This window comes from Oncorhynchus nerka, linkage group LG15 (assembly GCF_034236695.1).
Source record: "Oncorhynchus nerka isolate Pitt River linkage group LG15, Oner_Uvic_2.0, whole genome shotgun sequence".
Lineage (NCBI taxonomy): Eukaryota > Metazoa > Chordata > Actinopteri > Salmoniformes > Salmonidae > Oncorhynchus > Oncorhynchus nerka.
Window position 1 is genome coordinate 26,097,960 of NC_088410.1, and position 22,247 is coordinate 26,120,206.

Below are 22,247 nucleotides of genomic sequence, written 5' to 3' on the forward strand. Positions count from 1 at the left end.
ATGTTGAAGGTGAAATGGTGCTGAATAGTGGAGGCAGCACCTGTTTTCTTAGAGACTAGCGGTAAACTCATAGGTGGTTAGATGATGTTGACATGTTGAAGGTGAAATGGTGCTGAATAGTGGAGGCAGCACCTGTTTTCTTAGAGACTAGCGGTAAACTCATAGGTGGTTAGATGATGTTGACATGTTGAAGGTGAAATGGTGCTGAATAGTGGAGGCAGCACCTGTTTTCTTAGAGACTAGCGGTAAACTCTTCCTGGTTCTAAATCAATAGTTCCCAAAATGGCAGAAACATGAACTTGCTTGAAAAAAAAAAAAAAAAGTCTTCACATTTTCAAACAGTACATTTATATTTTCCAACAGGGCTATACATTTGGGTGAGGTTTTTTCTTGCCTGAGTAGCCTCGTTTCACTGCCAAAAATACAATTAAACCATCTAGTGTTCAGCGAAATAACAACACAATGTCAAATACAGGTAGCCTAGTCAAATAATTAACATCCAATCACATTAACCGTTACTCTCTTGCAAGGAACCTTCATTCTTGCGCAGACATTTAGAAATGAAACATGACAATTTGAAAAATAAGCCACGGAAGTTTTTTGAGTGAGAATGAAGACGACTTTCAATTAGTAAGACATGTATAAAAGCAACAGATACCATTAATAAGAAGGGGCTAGAAGCATTTTATATGGTGAGCTACTGAGTGGCTAGGACAGGCAAGCCCCATACTATTGTGGAGGACGTAATTCTTCCTGCTGCTGCGGTTATGACTGGTGGAATGCTGGGGGAAAAGGCCAAAAAAACTATACAGACAATGTCTTCATCAAACAACACTGTTTCACGAATCATCACTGACATGGCAAGAGATGTTTTGAAACAATTACTGCTTTGCATACAAGCCAGTGAATTCTATGCGTTACAGCTGGATGAGTCAACAGACGTGGCGGGCCTGGCACAGCTCCTGGTATATGTCCGTTTTGTTTATGGGGGGTCAATTAAGGAAGACATTCTCTTTCTGCAAACCACTGGAAACCAGGACAACAGGAGAGAATATTTTTAAAGTGCTGGACAGCTTTGTGACATCAAATGGACGTTGGTGGTCAAGATGTGTTGGTATCTGTACTGATGGCACAAAAGCCATGACAGGGAGACATAGGGAAGTGGTAAAGTGTGTGCAAGCAGTTGCTCTCGACGCCACGTGGGTACACTGCAGCATCCATCGACATCGCAGAGTTATGTGCATCCTTTCAACCACACCCTTCTCATTAACCTGTGGTGAGTTATTCACAATTTTTGATGTACAAATAAGGTTTTATATGTAAGATGGCTAAATAAAAGAGCAAATATTATTATTTGTGCCCTGGTCCTATAAGAGCTCTTTGTCACTTCCCACGAGCCGGGTTGTGACAGAATCTAACACTTATGTTTAAGAAATGTATTGTATAGTGTGTGTGTGGCAGGCTTACCATGATGACAAAAAAACAATATTTGAGAGTGCGCTGGCCCTGGTGTTAAAGGGGGTACAGCTGAAGGTTGAATGTTTGAAGGGGTACGGGACTATAATACGTTTGGGAACCACTGCTGTAGGTGATGTAACTGTTTGTTACAGGCAATATGTTTTGTGGACTTCACAGGACAGAGGTTGCTCTTCGGTTTTGTGGTGAAACAAAGGTGTGGTTGAATTTATTCTGCCACTGTGTCTTCTTATTGTCTCAGCTTTAGGACTGTATATATATATATATATATATATATATATATATATATACATGGTGTCAAGGCATGTGAACTAACAGGTTATAGAGCAAACGACGCAATTATCACAACACATAGGGTGTAATATGGCTTTTGTTCTGGCTTCCCCAGTTATTTTGCCCACAAACCGCTACTGTACAGTCCTCAGTGACAGTGTCATTGACAAGCAAAAAGTCACACCATTAAGAGTAATTGACAAGAATGTTCACTTTAGAGGCTGGTCATAGCTAGGCGATACTTAAAAGAGTCCAGTTATACCAGTCCTTCAAATAGACCAAGGCCTGTCCTTCATACAGACACCAGCGTCGATCAATCAACCCCCAACCTGGGGCCGAATGTGTCAAGCGTCTCAGAGTAGGAGTGGTGTTCTAGGATCAGGTCCCCTCTTGTCAATTTAATCCTACTAAATCTCTACAAGGCTAAACTGATCCTTGATCAGCTCTCCTGCTCTGAGACTCTTTGTGAATACTGCCACTGGTCCCCCGTCCATCTTATTCATTCACAGCACTCCTGCTCTGAGACATCTGATACATTGTACATACAGCCCTTTATCTCCTTCCTAGACACAAGACAGAATGCTCCTGTGTACTGTAGATAAAGCCAAGGGCTTGGATCCCATTACGGCAGGCAAAATTATGGAGATTAGTTTCGTTTGACCCAATACTCTCTCTCACTCCCTAACACAATCTTGTCTGCATGGTACCTCCTAGTACTAACCCTGACTGATAGCAATGTTGCAATGTTTCCTCTCACTATAGTCACAAGATACGACACATGTACGTCAATATGATCCATTTGAAGTCATCAACGTGTACTATTATATCACATATTACGATATACAGTGCCTTGCAAAAGTATTCAGACCCTTTGGACTTCTTCACACTTTATCAAGTAAAAAAGTGGGATAAAAATTGATTTTTATTGTAATTTTTTAAAATTAACAATCTACACAAAATACTGTAATGCACAGGAGGTTGGTGGCATCTTAATTGGGGTTGATGGGCTCGTGGAAATGTCTGGAGGGGAATCGTATCAAATACCACAAACACATGGTTCGATGCCATTCCATTCCATTCGCTCCATTCCAGACATTATTATGAGTCATCCTCCCCTCAGCAGCCTCCACTGCTGGAATGTCAAAGTGAAAGAAAAATGCTTAATAGAAATTAAATAACAAAATATAGTCGTTGCTTAAGTGTTCAGCTCACCAATACATGTTAGAAACACATTTGACATCTATTACAGCTGTGAGTCTTCTTGGGTAAGTCTATAAGCGCTTTGCACACCTGAATTGTGCAATATTTGCACATGATTATTTTCAACATTCTTTTAAATATGTAGGGGATCATGTCTAGACAACCATTTTCAGGACTTGCCATAGATTTTCAAGCAGATTTAAGTCAAAACTGTAACTCGGCCACTTTCACTGTCTTCTTGTTAAAAGACTCCAGTGTACATTTGGCCTAGTGTTTTAGGTTAACGTTCTGCTGAAGGTGAATACATTTCCCAGTGTCTGGTAGAAGGCAGACAGAACCAGGTTTCCCTCTAGGATTTTGCCTTTGTTTAGCTCCATTCAGTTTCTTTTTTATCCTGAAGATCTTCCCAGTCCTTAACAATTACAAGAACACCCATAACCTGATGCAGCCACCACTATGCTTGAAAATATGGAGAGTGGTAATCAGTAATGTGTTGTATTGGATTTGCCCCAAACATAAGACTGTGTATTCAGCACAAAAATAAAATTGCTATGCCACATTTTTTAGCAGTATTACTTTAGTGCCTTGTGGCAAACAGGATGCATGTTTTGGCATATTTTTATTATGTACAAGCTCCCTTCTTTTCACTTTGTCATTTAGGTTAGTGTTGTGGAGTAACTACAATGTTGTTGATCCTTCCTCAGTTTCCCCCTATCACAGCCATTAAACTCTGTAACCGTCTTAGTCACCATTGGCCTCATGGTGAAATCTCTGAGCAGTTTCCTTCCTCTCCGGCAACTGAGTTAGGAAGGACGCCTGTATATTTGTAGTGACTGGGTGTATTGATACACCATCCAAAGTGTAATTAATAACTTTACCATGCTCAAAGGGATATTAAATGTCTGTTGTTTTTTTTACCCATCTACCAATAGGAGCTTTTCATTTTTTATTAATTTGTCAAAATTTGGAGAAAAAAAAAACAATTCCACATTTACATTATGGGGTATTGTGTGTAGGCCAGTGACCAAAATAAATCTCTATTTAATCCATTTTAAATTCAGGTTGTTACACAACAAAATGTGGAAAAAGTCAAGGGCTGTGAATACTTTTTGAAGGCACTCTATCTACCTAAATGACTTTGTACCCCTAGACATCGACTCTGTACTGGTACCCCGTCATTGTGTATTTCTTCCTTGTGTTATTATTTGTCTATTATTTTTCTCTCTGCATTTTTGGGAAGGGCTCGTAAGTACACATTTCACTGTTAGTCTACACCTGTTGTTTACAAAGTTTACATTTGATTTGAATGGTATCTAGCTGACTTATATAAAGTATATATAGGTGAGCTATGCAGGAAGTGAATGAATAGATTTGTCTATGAGCTGTGATGTCGTTATCCACTCCTCAAGGACAGACCTGTTCTCTATTAATGAATAACATCTGACAGGAACTAGCATCCACATTCCTTAGTAGGAGTGGTCTACACGTGGAGTCTACATAGGATCGCCTTGTCATCCTCGTGATATTTCTGTCAGGTTTTTGTGCGGTACCTATGCATGGGCAAACAGTTTGCCAACATTTATAATAATGTATTTCATTTAGCAGACACCTTTACTTAAAGTGGCTTATAACAAGTGATTGCATACATTTTTGTACTGGTGGCCCCAGGAGGCCCCAGTGGGACATTCAGTACAGTTTTACTGTAGATCAACAGTCTTCTGATAAATCTTTGGATTCAACATATAGCTGCAATACAAAGCTGGAGGTGCAATTCTGGGGTTGTTTTCTTTGGCCTAACCTTCACTCCCCTTCGTTAGATGCAGTATGTTGTATGGAAGCTAAGCTATAATAGTGTTATGGGTAAAGGGACGCCTGCAGGTAAAACGTGTGAAAGTGCAGAGCAATGGAAATTATACAGGGTCTGTATCCACATACACTCCATCAGCATCACTGTTGACAGATGCACATAGCTATCGCCCTTTATAGCCATTCAAATGAGTCTAGATCCACAGTGTGCTAGACCCCTATGGCTTTAAGATACACACTGAAGCACAGGTGACAAACAATGTTTGTCCCCAGGGGATAGGCTCATAGACACTATCTCCTGTATCGTCACCTCACCTGACTATTTTCATATTGCCATTCCGCCATCTCCCATTGGCCAGCGATGTCACAAAGGGGCGGGGTCCGAACATCACACCACTGTGACAGTCTACGAGGGGGAGTGTCTTGTGACATGAGAACAGGAAGTCACTTCAGGAACAGGAACAACAGGTCACTAGCCAGTTTACCAAACAGAACAGAGTGGTACTGGCTGTACTGGTCTGGTGATAAGCAATAACAATAGTCTCTGTCTCAGACCCAAAGACACCAGCCACTACCCAGAGCAATGCTTCCTCCCAGGCTGCAGGGGAGGATACACTTTGAAACACACTGCTGCACTCAAACACACCCAGACACATGTAGGCCAACTAGTCGTAGGCCAACTAGTCGTAGGCCAACTAGTCGTAGGCCAACTAGTCATAGGCCAACTAGTCGTAGGCCAACTAGTCGTAGGCCAACTAGTCGTAGGCCAACTAGTCGTAGGCCAACTAGTCGTAGGCCAACTAGTCACTAGTAGTTCTACCATCGATATGTTCAGTGGTGGCTCTACACTGTTGAAAATGGGTAGGAGAGAGAGTAAGACTGGTCAAGAGCATCACCACTTAGCTGGTCCATAACATTTTTCCATATGCCCCGGTCAGGCCTGTACATACCATGGTGAAGTCTGAGGGTTAAATGAACTGAGCTTGTGATGGTTTGACCCATCATGTGAAGGGGAGATGATTTGACCGGCACAGGTGTTCTTAACTAGGTCATGACAATAGCAGCTGCGTCAATGTGTCGTCTGTTGTGTATGTCTACCTCTTTATGGCACTCAGCAGTGCACTGAAGGAACAATAGAATGTACAGTCATATCGACCCACTAGATGGCCAAGCTGCAAAGTCGTAAAAATGTATGGATTTGTTTTTGCTTTTTAAAATCTTAATTTAAAGTAAGGGTTAGGCATAGGTTTAGCAGTGTGGTTAAGGTTAGGTTTAAAATCAGATTTAAAATCAGTTGTTGGAGAGCAATTTGGGTCACGGTCAATTTCTTATTTGGGTCTTGAGCTGATAAAGTTTAAGAACCCCTGGGATAGATAGTAGCAAGAAGCCACTGTTGAACAGTTTAACTTGTTGACCTACTGTATAGTAAAACCTAGAGAGGTAGAGGAAAAGTCATTTGTCTGGAGGAGTCTGTCTGACCTACAAGTCATTTGTTTCGTTTAGAGTCTGTCTGACCTACAAGTCATTTGTTTCCTTTGAAATCTGTCTGAACTACAAGTCATTTGTTTCCCTTGAAGTCTGTCTGACCTACAAGTCATTTGTTTCATTTGGAGTCTGTCAGACCTACAAGTCATTTGTTTCCTTTGAAATCTGTCTGAACCTCAAGTCATTTGTTTCCCTTGAAGTCTGTCTGACCTACAAGTCATTTGTTTCCTTTGAAGTCTGTCTGACCTACAAGTCATTTGTTTCCTTTGAAGTCTGTCTGACCTACAAGTCATTTGTTTCAAGTCATTTGTTTCTTTGAAGTCTGTCTGACCTACAAGTCATTTGTTTCCTTTGAAGTCTGTCTGACCTACAAGTCATTTGTTTCCTTTGAAGTCTGTCTGACCTACAAGTCATTTGTTTCCTTTGGAGTCTGTCTGACCTACAAGTCATTTGTTTCCTTTGGAGTCTGTCTGACCTACAAATCATTTGTTTCCTTTGAAGTCTGTCTGACCTACAAGTCATTTGTTTCCTTCGAAGTCTGTCTGACCTACAAGTCATTTGTTTCCTTTGGAGTCTGTCTGACCTACAGTCATTTGTTTCTCTGTCTGACCTACAAGTCATTTGTTTCCTTCGAAGTCTGTCTGACCTACAAGTCATTTGTTTCCTTTGGAGTCTGTCTGACCTACAAGTCATTTGTTTCCTTTGAAGTCTGTCTGACCTACAAGTCATTTGTTTCCTTTGAAGTCTGTCTGACCTACAAGTCATTTGTTTCCTTTGAAGTCTGTCTGACCTACAAATTTGTTTCATTTCTGACCTACAAATCATTTGTTTCCTTTGATGTCTGTCTGACCTACAAGTCATTTGTTTCCTTTGAAGTCTGTCTGACCTACAAGTCATTTGTTTCCTTTGGAGTCTGTCTGACCTACAAATCATTTGTTTCCTTTGAAGTCTGTCTGACCTACAAGTCATTTGTTTCCTTTGAAGTCTGTCTGACCTACAAAGCGTTTCCATATGTTATTGCTGGACATCCAAGTACCCCATATGGGGGATATGGGAAGGCTACTGCAGTCAGTCAAGCCTGCATCTCAAATGGCACCCTATTCCCTATATAGTACACTACTTTTGACAAGTAGTGCACAATGTATGGAATAGGGTGCCATTTGAGACACATCCCAAGGCTGCAGCGGTGATGGCCTTTCCTTCTGGCTTCACATCCAGGCCACAACAACAGGGGAGGAAGAAGAGGTCCGATTCAGAATCGTGGGGTTTAATGTTGATGTTTACATTTGTCACAGTACTCCCTCTCTTCCTGTAGGCCATGCTTGATTTGGAGTGTGGGGGAGATTTGTTCAAGTTTCAAATCAAACATTGGTGGAGGATGCTAAGCTTTGATTTGGAGTGTGGAGGAGATTTGTTCAAGTTTCAAATCAAACATTGGTGGAGGATGCTAAGCTTTGATTTGGAGTGTGGAGGAGATTTGTTCAAGTTTCAAATCAAACATTGGTGGAGGATGCTAAGCTTTGATTTGGAGTGTGGGGAGATTTGTTCAAGTTTCAAATCAAACATTGGTGGAGGATGCTAAGCTTTGATTTGGAGTGTGGGGGAGATTTGTTCAAGTTTAAAATCAAACATTGGTGGAGGATGCTAAACTTCGATTTGGATAAACTGTCATCTTTGCTCGTCACTCTTAACGTTACCTGTTTTTAGACACATTTTGTCCAAAAACAGGTCAAGTTAAGGGTGACTAGAAAAGATGGCAGTAGGCCTACACTAACTGACTAAAACAAACAGTGTGTGTGTCTGAAAGGTACACAAAGCATTCCTTAGTTTGCATGTCACCCATTGGCCCACATCTGACCCTTTATTATTTGATAGACAGGCCACAGCCTTTGTGAATGTAGCATGTGTGTTTCACTAAGGCGTTGCTGTCTAGTTTACAGCTCCAGTAGGTCTACAAATTCTCCTATCTGTGGGTTGGATGTGGCTACTTCAAGCTGGTGCAAACAAAGCTTTTGGACAAAATGAGCAATAATTTGACTGAGATTGACACATGTCCCAACCCTCCCATAACATACACAACTCCTACATGGAAGTTTGTTGTTGGCCATGGCCTTCCTATAGCCTAAATACACACACACACACACACACACACACACACAGTGGGGAAGGAGGCGAGTTGCGGCACCATGCTTGTAAAGTAAGGGTTATAACAGATTAAGAAGCTGTAAAGGGAGTGCACATGACAAATCTAGACCTGGGTTCAAGTAGTATTCAATTACTTTAGCTGGGCTTGATTGAGCTCGACTGGCACAGTGAATGGAATAGACCCAAAAGTCCATATAAAGATGAATACTATCTGAACCCAGGTCTAGACAAATCCTTATAGGCCTTTGTAAAGATGTCAAGATAAAGAGACCAGTAAACGCTGAAAGGCCTGGGGTTTTGTAATGAAATAGTAAAGTGTCAGATCATTTTGGGTGGGTTTGACTTTGAGGAGAAACATGTGAGTTTGTTGTTAGCCAGTTCGTTGCAAGATTCCAAAAGTGACGTCAGAGCAATAAATATCACTGCATTAACTTACAAAACATCTTGACAGACATAATGCCTGTTAAAAGTCAAGGTCACCAGGTCAAAATAAATCTAGTTGGGAAAAGCTCCAGCCATCTAAAGTAAATTCTAGATATGTGAAGCAGAAAATATATTTTTTATTTTAAATTCAAGATCACATTAAACTGTTATCAGCAGGCCAGGCCTACAGACCATAGAGTCTATAGACTGTATGGCAGTGGAGGCTGCTGAAGGGAGGACGGCTCATAATAATGTCTTGAACGGAGCGAATGGAATGGCATTAAGCAGATGGAAACCATGTGTTTGATATATTTGATACCATTCCACTTATACAACTCCAACCATTACCTCGAGCCTGTCCTCCCCAATTAAGGTGCCACCAGCCTCCTGTGCTGTATGGTACAGAATCGATCGGTGGATTTTTGCAATCGTTACTTATCTAATGTACGTCTGCCCTCTTGTGGAAGTCGTGAGTATTGCGCTAAAAGTTCCAACATGCATATCTGGATCTATTGCGCCATCTCGCGAAATAATCGAGCAGTGCGTCCAGGCCTCTTTTTTCCATACAGGTGAGTGCGATGCTGTTAATGTTTTACCTGGAGGCCCGTGACGTCAGATCTGACGTGTCCCTTCAAGAAAAGGAACCGTGGAAGCCATGAGTAAATTTATACCCATTTAGACTACTTTACTGGCGAAAGGAAACGCTTAAAATTTAAGCGGACAAGCTTGTAGTGGTCGAAATACTTGCGGAGTGATCCATTTGGTGCTGATAATGTCTGCCTCCGCTGTCTTCGTTCTGGATTTGAAAGGAAAGGTAAGATCACTTCTCATTTTGATTGTTGCCATTGATAACGCTATAAACAATGTCAGTTTTAGCTTGACTTGACCTTAACTCGCTTTTGTTTGGGATTGAAATCGAGTTTGTTCAACGTTTGCTCTTGCCATTAAACATTAATAGATAGCCACGTCGTTAAAGATTCATTCGTTGCCTGTGACAGTTCCATTCAAGACTTGCACAAGTCACTTCCGGACACACGCGGATAAAAACAGGTCATAAGGCCAGTGGCTGCAACCTTTTTAGACTTGACAAATTCTTATACCAGGTGTTATGAAAAAAGCTGCCACAAAAGAATTACATATCATTTCCAAACATGAAAGTGAATATAGTAAGTGAGTCAAAGTTGCCTGGCACCTGTCATCTTGTGTACATTGTAGAAGGATAGTGCCGAGATTAACACATTATAAATCACATTTGGTTGGGCAGACAACACAGTACTTCCTGTTATAAACAGAAGAGAATGCTCTATTCAGGTTTCTTATCCTGTGAGAGATTCAGTATAGTCTGAATCTCTCACAGCTAGAGGTGTAATTTGATAAAAAGATTCCATCCCTCTACAATAGGCCTAGAAGTCATGGGAGGGGAAAGAGGACATGGTTTCAGGTGGCACAACAGAGAGGGATAGAGGTTGTATTAGGCTACATGCAAATGAGTAGGCCTAGGCAACCATATTCAGCAGCCGGCCGATTATGTTCGAGGGGCCAGAACATAATTATAATAATTTGTACACTACAAATTGACCACAACTAAGCCAAAAAGACATATTTGAATACCTTGATTACATTAAGACACAATCATTAAAGTAAACTCAATTTTAGCTAAATTCTTGTTGTGATTTTAGTCTTTTTTTTTACAAAAACTAAAATCCTAAAAAATATATATTATATGTTGATTTTACTAAAAAAACACTTGGGACGGTTTTGGGCCGCCTGTTGCCGAACCCCTGGCCTAGGCTGACACAACAACTGACAAGCCACAATAACCACCGTTATAAGCCTGTTGCATGGTACTACTGTACACCTAGACTTTGTAGGCACTGCAACTCCTTGATTGAGTGACAGGTGTAGCTCTGGAGCCCAATCTCAGCCATCTGATCACTTGTCAAGGCAAAGAGTTGTCAAGCCCTTATGATCTTCCTTCATTTAGCATTCCTTAGAGATGGAATCGATGGAACATGTACAGGACTCAACATGAAATATTGTGTAACGTTTATGAGACCTCTTCGCCTGACACATCCAGAAGGTTGCTGGAATAATGATCTCTAGTTCTACTCTTCCCATATCTGCTCTACGTTACATTACCTCATCACTTCTCTCACCCGTTGACCTCTACGTTACATTACCTCATCACCTCTCTCACCCGTTGACCTCTACGTTACATTACCTCATCCACTCTCTCACCCGTTGACCTCTACGTTACATTACCTCATCACCTCTCTCACCCATTGATCTCTAGTAGGACCATGAGTTTTTTTAGTCACATCACATGCTTAGGAAAAACTCAGGTGCCTTAAGGGTGACCTTTGACCCATATAGGTTATTGTTTTTCTTTCCCTATTAATTTCCCCTCTTACCCTGCAGGTGCTCATATGTCGGAACTACAAGGGCGACGTGGACATGGCTGAGATTGACCATTTCCTGCCTTTGCTCATGACACAGGAAGAGGAGGGGCTTACCTGTCCAATCATGTCGCACGGCAACGTTCATTTCCTGTGGATCAAGCACACCAACCTGTACTGTATCCTTATAATGACTTTAGTCGCTAGCCAGCTAAAAGTTAATCATTACCATTTTGTAGCCTGTACAAATCATGTTAGCTTTACTAATGAGATGCTAGTCAAACCTACACAAAGACAAATATGTATTTTTCCCTAGAGTAAAGATGATAATGAACTTCTTAAACATATTACACTAGGACCTTAGAATAGGCCTGTGTGTTCTATCTACCTTGACGCTCTCACAGTGGTGGCCACTACCAACAAGAACTCCAACGCCTCTCTGGTCTATGCCTTCCTCTATAAAGTGGTTGAGGTGAGTCAGAGGTCTGTCTGTGCTGTCTTAACAACTCCATTGCTGTCATTTTCACCCCAATGGCTGAGTCCGAAGTGTTTCTCACTACCAAAAGACCTGCATAATGTGTCTACTGGTTTCTCCCTACCCATTTGACATAACATGATCATAATTCACATATTATTACTGAGGCTGCCAATCGATGTTGTGTTGTTTCCAGGTGTTCACAGAGTACTTTACAGAGTTGGAGGAGGAGAGCATACAGGACAACTTTGTGGTGGTCTATGAGCTACTGGACGAGCTCATGGACTTTGGCTTCCCCCAGACCACCGACAGCAAGATCCTGCAGGAGTGAGTGACACCCGCTCACTTACTTACTTGCTTATGGCTGTCCTTCAATGATGACACTGCTCCCAATTGTGGGGAGTTGCGTTAGTGCCACTGCATGTGGCTGTGCAGGCCAATTCGAGACCCGCGTGGTTTGCCACATGAGGGGCAGGTGAATTCTCCACCTCAGAGGGCTATACCCGCTGCATGCTGGTGTTGTTGTGCAAGACATTTCGATTCTCCTCTCTGGGATTGTGTCCTGGAGGTGTGTGACACCCAGGCGGAAGGTGGGACGCCAGGTATGGCAGTTGGTTGTCAGGCTCTCCGCTTCAGGAAGGTCTTGCTGTGGTCCTTGATGCACTTCTTCTGCCCCCTGGCAGACCTCAGTCCATTCTTCAACTGACCATAAAGGATCTGCAGAGGAAGGCGGTGGGGGAGCCTGCCAATCACAACACACACTGATACACATGTTCTCTGTTACAATATAGTCAATTAGTCATACACGTGTACTGGGTAAATGGAGAGAATGGACTGAGTATGGTTGAGTATGGCGCTTCTAACGCCAGGGTAGTGAGTTCGATTCCCAGGACCACCCATACATAAAATGTATGCGCGCATGATTGAAAGTCGCTTTGGATAAAAGCATCTGCTAAATGGCATATTTATTATTATTATTATAAAGATGCAGCTTTAATAGACATACTGGTTCTAGACCCAACACCATAAAGCAAGGACAAGTTTTGGGACTTCTGAAAGTCCAATCAGACTGATCTCCATACTGTATGTCTCTACTACAGGTACATTGACTTTTATCTTGACTTAGACTGATTCCAGATCTGTATGTGCTGTCTTGCCAATTCCTGGTCCTTTTAATTCATTGGCATACAAAACAGATCTGGGATCAAACTACTGATGTCCATACTGGCTGTCTATCCAGGTACATCACGCAGGAGGGCACCAAGCTGGAGGTGGCTAAGACTAAGGTTCCCACCACTGTCACCAACGCTGTGTCCTGGAGGTCAGAGGGCATCAAGTACAAGAAGAATGAGGTCTTCATCGATGTCATCGAGTCCATCAACTTACTGGTGAGTGGTTTTACCAGAAGGATGTTGGGTTTGATACATGCAATTCGGCAATTAATTTTCTTGTGTTTCGGCAATATCAATAATTGTCATAATTGGGTTTGTGTATATAATGCTTTAATCTCCATAGGAAAATATTGATCACTGAAAATGCCAATAACCTTTGCTTTCTGAATAATTGATTCATTTAATTGATTAAAGCTGGAATCCTTCTGCCTTCTGTCTGTACTGGGTCTGAAGTTCAAATGTATGCAGATGATACAGTGATATATGTGCATGCAAAGAGCAAACAACAAGCTGCACAAGAACTCACTACTGTAATGGTCCAGGTTACAAAATGGCTCAGTGACTCGTGTTTGCATCTCAATGTGAAAAAACTGTTTGCATGTTCTTCACAAAGAGGGCATCAGATGCTACTGAGCCAGATGTCTATGTGTCAGGGGAGAAGCTCCAGGTGGTATCCGATTTTAAGTACCTTGGCATCATACTTGATTCCAACCTCTCTTTTAAAAAGCATGTGAAAAAGGTAATTCAAATAACTAAATTCAATCTAGCTAATTTCCGATTTATACGAAATTGTTTGACTACAGAGGTAGCAAAACTGTACTTCAAATCTATGATACTCCCCCACTTAACATACTGCTTGACTAGTTGGGCCCAAGCTTGCTGTACAACATTAAAACCTATTCAGTCTGTCTACAAACAGGCTCTCAAAGTGCTTGATAGGAAGCCCAATAGCCATCATCATTGTCACATCCTTAGAAAGCATGAGCTCTTCAGTTGGGAAAATCTTGTGCAATACACCGACGCATGTCTTGTATTCAAGATCCTTAATGGCCTGGCTCCCCCTCCACTCAATATTTTTGTTAAACAGAAAACCCAGACATATGGCAGCAGATCCACAAGGTCTGCCATGAGAGGTGACTATAGTTCCCCTAAGGAAAAGCACCTTTAGTAAATCTGCATTCTCTGTGAGAGCTTCCCATGTCTGGAATACACTGCCATCAGACACACATAACTGCACCACATATCACACTTTCACAAAATGCTTGAAGACCTGGCTAAAGGTCAATCAGATTTGTGAACATGGTCCCTAGCTGTGTGTTGCCGCTTTCCATGTTGTCTGTTGTCTGTAGCTTGTGAGGTGTGGAAACACTTTGTTGCTTTTATGAATATTGTCTTGCTGCTTTTTGTTCTATGTTGCTCTGTCTGTATGCTATGTCTTGCTTGTTCTATGGTGCTATTGTCTATATTGTAATTGTTTTTAATAACCTGCCCAGGGACTGCGGTTGAAAATTAGCCGGCTGGCTAAACCCGGCACTTTTACTGAAACGTTGATTAATGTGCACTGTCCCTGTAAAAATAAAATAAAATAAACTTAAAAACTTAATTGGTGGAACTGCCACACCTGTTTGCGATATTACAACAACAAAGAAGTTACTGGAAACAACGAACACAGTTTTTTCCCTCAGACATCACTGCAAGCGCGAACAGCAGAATATGTAGGCTTACTGCAGTTGTTTTCCCCTGCTGCTGGGTGCTCCTCTCTGCCGTATCTCCTCAACAAAACAAAAACAATACCGAAGATGCCGGGGTGAACACTGATGCTGTTTCCCCTAGTGTGGATTTGATCTTTAATTGACTGAGCATTCTCTCAATAAATCAACTAGCTACTGTATAAAAAGTCTCCATCAGAGGTTGACCCCTGTGTCATGGGTTGACCCCAGGTGAATGCCAATGGCAGTGTGATGAGCAGTGACATCGTGGGCACTGTCAAGCTGAAGACCATGCTGTCTGGCATGCCTGAGCTGAGACTGGGACTCAATGACCGAGCGCTGTTCGCCCTCACTGGCCGTATGTACAATACACACACACACACACACACAGTCACTGCTTCTCAGATGCAATTGCATTTTAGATGTTGATGAAAATGAGTGTGTGTGTTCAGGCGACAAAGGGAAGACTGTAACGATGGAGGACGTTAAGTTCCACCAGTGTGTTCGTCTGTCCCGTTTCGAGAGTGACCGCACCATCTCCTTCATCCCTCCTGACGGAGAGTCTGAACTCATGTCCTACCGCATCAACACTCACGTGAGTTACCTTAATACATTCATATTGTATCTCTGAAAATGTACATGACCTCCCTAAAATACCCTCATCCCTCCCTCATACAGTTTCACCCTTCCATTGCACTGTTACTGTACTGAAATCAATACTTGAGTGAGCTGTAAGCCCTGTCTGTATCAAGTACAGTGGTGTAGTGGAGGGTAAACACTTCATGCACCATTTTTTTATTTTGCGTGTGCACTTACCCACATTTTTCAGGAAAAATGCATTGAAAGTAATGGGAGTATTACTTGACTCACCGCGAACGGCGATCAGCATTTACCCACCTATTTTCCGACCACCACATCACTGATAAAGTAGTATAATGGCTTTCCAGTGGACGGTAGAACTAACTACATTCTGTATCCCTACAGGTGAAGCCTCTGATATGGATTGAGTCTGTCATCGAGAAGTTCTCTCACAGTCGAGTTGAGATCATGGTTAAGGTAGTGTTATATAGTAACACTCAGTGTATGAATCTATGCATTGTCCTATGCTACAGTTGCCTGTCTCTAATTCCATAGGCTAAAGGTCAGTTCAAGAAGCAGTCAGTAGCCAACAACGTGGAGGTGCGGGTTCCTGTCCCCAGTGACGCTGACTCCCCCAAGTTTAAGACCAGTACAGGCCACGCTAAATACGTCCCTGAGAAGAACCTGGCTGTGTGGACTATCAAGTCCTTCCCTGTAAGTGTTTCATCCAAGCAGCACTTCTGTCTCCAGCCGTTCTTCCCTGTCGACGAAACTCAAGGCCAAATATATAGAGACATTTTTTTGTTTACAAGCAAACGTCCCGTTTGAGTGAAGCGCATCTTCGCAACAAAAAGCTCTGTAAGCAGGATAGCTAACCCTGATGTCGGGACCTTGACCAACTTAACAGTGAGAGAGTGATGACCATGAAAACATGTAAGACTGATGGCTATAGCTATGTTCAACAAGTATATTATTCTCCTGGCTTTATCTAGCCCTAGTTGTGGTATTTTACCTTGCCTTGCCTCACTGGCTTGCTAACTTACTAGGTAATCAATCCTCTGATGACAATGTTGTAGACAATAACCATCTGATTAATTGCACAAGCTGCATTTGAAGCCAGAGGATTCTGTATCCCACTCCCATGTAAATAAACCCCTTTAGGACTCTGAACTGTGTGCAACTTTTCATGATGTGGCCGTCGGCCAGGAAATGGGTCAACAATGAACCTTAGAATTTAGAACATTAAGGCTCCTGACCTGGAAAAACTCCAGCCTCTTTTTCTGGTCAGGACACATCATCTGGTCAGTTCATATAGGGCCCTATCTCACTCTTTCTGTAATTTTTCTCTCTGTATCTCTCCACCCCCCTCTCTTTCTTTTTCTCCCTCTGTCTGTCTGTCTGTCTCCAGGGCGGTAAGGAGTTTCTGATGCGGGCCAGCTTTGGCCTGCCCAGTGTGGAGAATGATGAGATGGAGGGCAAACCTCCCATCACTGTCAACTTTGAGATTCCATACTTCACAGTGTCAGGGATACAGGTGAGCTGTGTGTGTGCTCGCGCTTGTGAGTATACTGTATTGACCTTTGAAAACAAGCTTATGCGGAACCAAAGTGGTGACTTACTTAGCATAAACTAGCATAGGCTACAAGTGCCTCATTTGGTTAGGCAAAACAAATGGTCCATTATATCAAGTTACACTGATCTCTCTCCTCTCCTCTGTCACCCTGTGTGCCTCAAGGTGCGGTACATGAAAATTATAGAGAAGAGTGGTTACCAGGCCTTGCCCTGGGTCAGATACATCACACAGAGTGGAGGTAGGACTGCCTTGTTCTTTAGATATAGCTTACTCATGTATAGCAAAAAGAGACCCATCATTTAGTCATAGAGAGAAATTTAAGGAAAAATGTATTTTTACTCTTTAAAATTAGAACTAGTATTTATCCTATAGTATTTTTATTGTTCTATTTTCTTTCATTTAGATTACCAACTACGGAGTAACTTCTAAACCATGGTGGCCAACTTCTTCCTTTGCTTCCAGAGATCATTGTTCAATTTAATTGCACACTAAAAAAAGGAAAATGTCTTTAAATTTCATTGAAATGCTCTACTTAATAATGTTACTGTATAAAATTGTTTGTGATTTTAACTTTTATGTCATGCAATGTAATTTGTGATTTTAATTGCTTTACTCATTGTCTTTTAGATTGTTAAATGTTTATATTAAACTATAGCCTTGAAATACAGTAATGGGGGTGTTTTTCTTGTGTATTATTACATTTAATGAACAAAACATTTTAGCTATGAATGTATTGTTTTATATCATCCAAAATGCTAGCTGCTATTTTAGCCAGAAATTATATAAAATCCCATATCAAACGTTTTTCACACCCATTGGCGCGTTTTAATGACACAACTGTCAATCGCGGGCATTTGACGGGCAATAACCCGCCTTTTTTCTACTTGACTTTGGAGACTTACTATCAAATGTCTGATTTTGGACATTTACTATAACATTTTAGAAATGTGAATGAATGTACTTTGAAGACATCAACGTCCGCAAAATTGCCCGCCTTCTACGCTATGGCTTCTCATTGGTCGACTCAACTGTTACCACAGTGATACTGTAGCAACCAGTGACTGTATGGTGGCAACCAAGTCATTACTCCACCCACCTCGCCATTCAACGCGCTGATTGGTCGAGATACGTTCTGTCCAATGTTTGTAAATGTTGGTTGGGTAAACGGTAACGTAGTTCTCAGCGCGCAAATTAAAGGTCCTGCAGCCTTCAAAGTTATTCAACATTTACCTGCTGTGATTTATTTCAAAAGTATCTCGAAAAAAGGACAGAAAAGAAGAGCCTGTAACGGTCGGGATCATTTCAAAACAGACAAGGTAACTACCTTTTCATATGAGTTTTGATTCCCCTTTGAGACTGCTAGCTACTAGCTAGCATTATTATCCTGCGCTACTAGCTAGAATTGGGCTCCATAATTTCGAAGAAATAACGTTGTGAAGTGTGTGTAATATATATATATATATATATATGCATTTTTTTTCTCATTATAATGTGTTAGTTGAACTATTCGCAACTAGCTTGCTAACGTTTGCTGGTTGGGGATAAATGATAGTGAGCTAGCTAACGAGACGAACTGGCTAGCGTTGATAGACTAGAACAGTTGATTACAATTAGATACTGGGTAGCTACTCAGCTAGCTATTTCTTCTATTCATATTTTAGGGATAAAATATAGAAATCCGTCCACAATGGTCCTGAGTCAGAGTGATGCGGCTAAGAGCCTGACCGCTGCCGCAGCCAAGGGAAATACGGACGAGGTCAGGAGGATGCTAGGGCCGGAATGCAGAGTGCATCCCGATACTGTCAATCAATTTGGAAAGACCGCTCTACAGGTAACCAACTTCCTCATTGAACTTTCATTGTGTCCTAGCCTGTAATATTTCGACTCAAACTGTGTTGGCTTTGAATGTAATATAGGTAGCTAACTAAGTCTGTGTGGGTGTGAGAGGGAGACAACAACAGAGCTGTCAGCCCATGGTTGCTTCCTCAGAATGGTTTCTTATACCTTGTTTGAATGAAATGCAGTGAAACCACAGAGTTTAACCATTTTCTTTGAAGCATTAAGTAACAACCTTGTCTATTGCTCATTAATAGCTAAAGTGTTGGACAACAGTTCTGACAAATGTACCTAACCTAGCTACTTATATCCTTTATAATTACCCTACATAAAATTAAATTGTTACAATCCCATGAACTCTCTCCCACTAGGCCTATGTCAAACACTGCATCATGTGATGAATAACATTTGATAACGCCCTCTAACGTCAAGTCTCCTTCTGTTCTCCCTAGGTGATGATGATGGGCAACTCCAACGTGGCCAGCTTACTGTTGGAGCACGGAGCCGACCCAAATATCACAGACCGGCGAGGAGTCTCACCGGCACATGATGCGGCACGCACTGGCTTCGTGGACACACTCCGGGTTCTGGTGGAGTTCGGCGCGTCAGTCAACAGGCCAGACCACACCGGCACCCTACCCATCCACATCGCTGTCCGAGAGGGCTACCGGGACGTCATTGAGTTCCTTGCACCTCTCTCCAACCTGAAACACCCCAACACCAGTGGAGAGACAGCGGTGGACCTCGCCCGAGCCTCATCGTCATGTACACCGGACGTGTTAGAGCTTCTAGAGAGACAGCTGGAGTCTAAAGTGTTCTCTCACTCCCCACCTCTCCCTCTTTAGGAGTTAGATGGACCCCCCTCTATGCCAAATTGGATGGTTCATAGACTCCCCTTCTACACCTACCTTACCTACACTCTCCTCTCAAAACCTGGTGACTTGAATTCATTGATGTAAACTTTACTTTGTAAAGTATGATTTTTAGTAACTGGTCGAGATTGACTTGTTGACCTGTTTTGGCAGCTTATGGAAGAATAAGTATGGTGGACATTATTTGGACACCATTTTTGCACAGAGCAAAGCACCTTTTGATGGTAAATTTGACCTCTTCCCCCCCTTTGATTCAGGAGTGCACACTTGTACATGGCTTTATTATTGAGTGTTTGTGATGACTTATATTGCATTATTATTCCTCATTGTGAAGGAAATTGAACTGTTTGTGATTTTTTTCAAACTTTGATATTTTGACTTGACATGGTGTATCCCATGATGACTGCATTGCATGGTAGTTGTGTTTATCTTTGAAAAATTGTCTTTTTATTAGGCATATTTAGAATTTTTGGGAATTTTACATGTATTTATTTATTGAAAATATTCTTATGAACTTTTGTAAATAGCTACATTTATTGTCGGTTTTGTTTTTTTGAGATGTTATTTATATACAAATACTATTGAAAATGAAAAAATTAAGTATTAATTCCTTCTTGGAAGACTGAAGCACAAAATAAAGTGTTTAACTTGACCTTTTTTTGTTTCTATTCTATGGGACTTGGCTAAAGAGTTACTGTTGGTAAAATAGCTACAACAGGTTATACAATTAGAATTATGTCTGACTATTAAAATTCAGAATCCTGATCAAAAGAATCTTCTATATTATTACACGCATGAAGTCCATATACAATGATTTTGATGACAAGTGCAGTTCTCTATTGTGGCCACAGGAGGTCACTATCCAACTAGAGTTGAGGAGCCAAGAAGGGAGGCAAACCCATAGAGATGGAGGACTTATCTTTAGATCGGTGTCATTATAGCGTCTGATAGGGAAGGGGGGTACCTAGTCAGTTGTCCAACTGAATGTATTCAACTAAAATGTGTCTTCCGCATTTAACCCAACCCCTCTGAATCAGAGAGGTGTGGGGGGCTGCCGTAATCGACATCCACGGCGCCCAGGGAACAGTCGGTTAACTCCCTTGCTCAGGGGCAGAATGACAGATTTTTACCTTGTCAGCTTGTGGATTCGATCCAGCAATCTTCCGGTAACTGGCCCAACACTCTAACCACTAGGCTACCTGTGGCAGCGCTATTGAAGCTACAGCCCATGGGAATCCCCACCCAGTTGACTTCTTTAAAATGGTGGGAGCCCTCAATGGCAATGTTCATGCTGAAACGGGTTATATCCATGAGTCTTCTGTGTCTCTACGGGCAAACCTGACTAGGTGCAGCTGTCCCCATAACACTTTTGTGACAACGTGGTGGTTTTGTGCAATTTCAAGAACCTTCACAAATTCATTTGATTATAGACAGAAGATGTTTTAAGGCTTAAGAGTCTTCTCTTCGTGACTGTCATACCTTTCTATTGTAAACCCAGTCAGTTGTGTTATTCATCTATTGTATTGACATTTCTAAACAAACATCTTACATGAGGCCTTTTGACACTGCATTCTCTTAACTCTGGGCTAAGGAGGCTGTTAGCCCTGGGCTAAGTTCAGTGTGAATGTGGCTACAGAGATAGAGTACACTTCTAGATCGAGTACTTTACCTAAGGTAACATTGTCCATTGTATTCTGTTTTGCACTCATGAGTGTTAACTCCAAGGTGAGTCAACAAGGACATTTCTAATGACTCCACAATGGTATGTACTACACAAAGGTAACGGCAGATACCTGGACATATACGCTCGGGCGCAGGCACACAGGGATGAATGAAGGCCCTGTTTGGTTAAGAGCTGTCCAGGCATAGAAGGGCAAATAGAAGGGCACTGCCTGGCACAATGGATGTGTTGTTTTCCTACAGTATGTGCCACAAGCCAAAATTCACCTAACAAAACATCCTTATCACTTGTTATCTTGAGAATGGGGGGGGAAATAATCTGATCCTAGACCTGTGCCTATGGGTAACCTGTATTTGGGGTTGAAATAGTGCTTAAGCAGTATGGTGACATAATGATAATGTTATGATAACAATGAACTTTCCTAGTCCGGCTACCAGGAGGTTAAGCGATCATTCCACTCCTTCCACTCCTTGTCATGCTAAAACATCTTTGCCATATGACACAGAGAACAAGGAGTGGAACGTTAAACAGACTGGTACCCATGCTAGACCTTTTCATCATACCGGTTCAATTTCTGTATATTTAGCATGCATGGTGAAGTAATATAATGAGTCATTATGAGCTTATCACATCTGTTAGGATAGGAAACATTGACACAGTTCCTGCCTCCCAGATATAGCCTGGTCCCAGATCTGTTTGTGCCGTCTTGCCAACGCCTATGGTCATTATCACGCCAATGACCATAGGCATTAACAACACAGCACAATCAGATCTGGAACCAGGCTATCCCAGATATACAACACGCTGAGTAACTTAAATCACGCAATTGGTAAACATTTCTCAAGTTTGCTGGAATTAAATTATATTGCTGGGAGGCAAATAGAGGAAGTATCTTAGAGGAGATGAGATCAACTCCTCTATTTGTGTAAATATTGCATTAGGATGACCAGACCTGTTGGCTGGTACACACCGAAACAAACATAACATGATACGCATTGAGACTTCTGCTCGTGCTCTACTTGCAAAGCAGCACAGTTCAGAGTCAACACCCAACCTATTACTCCTTCCAGGAACAATCCCTAGCCCCTCCTGTGTAGATCTGATAGTGATTTGTTAGGTGTAAACAATACAGTAAGAACTCCACCC

At 41.8% G+C, this 22,247-nt stretch overlaps 2 protein-coding genes across 2 annotated transcripts; both read left to right on the plus strand.

Annotated features, from left to right (window-relative positions):
• Positions 1-9,413: 9,413 nt before the first annotated feature.
• On the plus strand, positions 9,414-17,379 carry ap1m2 (adaptor related protein complex 1 subunit mu 2). The gene is made up of 12 exons (XM_065001368.1): positions 9,414-9,622; positions 11,227-11,383; positions 11,609-11,676; positions 11,876-12,006; positions 12,920-13,067; positions 14,792-14,918; positions 15,013-15,155; positions 15,545-15,616; positions 15,695-15,853; positions 16,548-16,673; positions 16,875-16,950; positions 17,116-17,379. Exons 1-12 carry the CDS (start codon positions 9,581-9,583, stop codon positions 17,139-17,141), a joined length of 1,275 nt encoding a protein of 424 aa, XP_064857440.1. The 5' UTR covers positions 9,414-9,580; the 3' UTR covers positions 17,142-17,379.
• Positions 17,380-17,840: 461 nt separating this feature from the next.
• Positions 17,841-20,072, plus strand: cdkn2d (cyclin-dependent kinase inhibitor 2D (p19, inhibits CDK4)). The gene is made up of 3 exons (XM_065001370.1): positions 17,841-18,028; positions 18,374-18,543; positions 19,001-20,072. Exons 2-3 carry the CDS (start codon positions 18,400-18,402, stop codon positions 19,391-19,393), a joined length of 537 nt encoding a protein of 178 aa, XP_064857442.1. The 5' UTR covers positions 17,841-18,028; positions 18,374-18,399; the 3' UTR covers positions 19,394-20,072.
• The last annotated feature ends 2,175 nt before the right edge of the window (positions 20,073-22,247 follow it).

Coding starts and splice junctions, on each gene's coding strand:
- ap1m2 (XM_065001368.1), top strand. CDS start 9,581: ATGTCTGCCTCCGCTGTCTTCGTTCTGGATTTGAAAGGAAAG. Junction 15,854..16,547: donor GGACTATCAAGTCCTTCCCT/GTAAGTGTTTCA, acceptor GTCTGTCTCCAG/GGCGGTAAGGAGTTTCTGAT. Junction 16,674..16,874: donor TCACAGTGTCAGGGATACAG/GTGAGCTGTGTG, acceptor GTGTGCCTCAAG/GTGCGGTACATGAAAATTAT.
- cdkn2d (XM_065001370.1), top strand. CDS start 18,400: ATGGTCCTGAGTCAGAGTGATGCGGCTAAGAGCCTGACCGCTGCCGCA. Junction 18,544..19,000: donor TTGGAAAGACCGCTCTACAG/GTAACCAACTTC, acceptor TGTTCTCCCTAG/GTGATGATGATGGGCAACTC.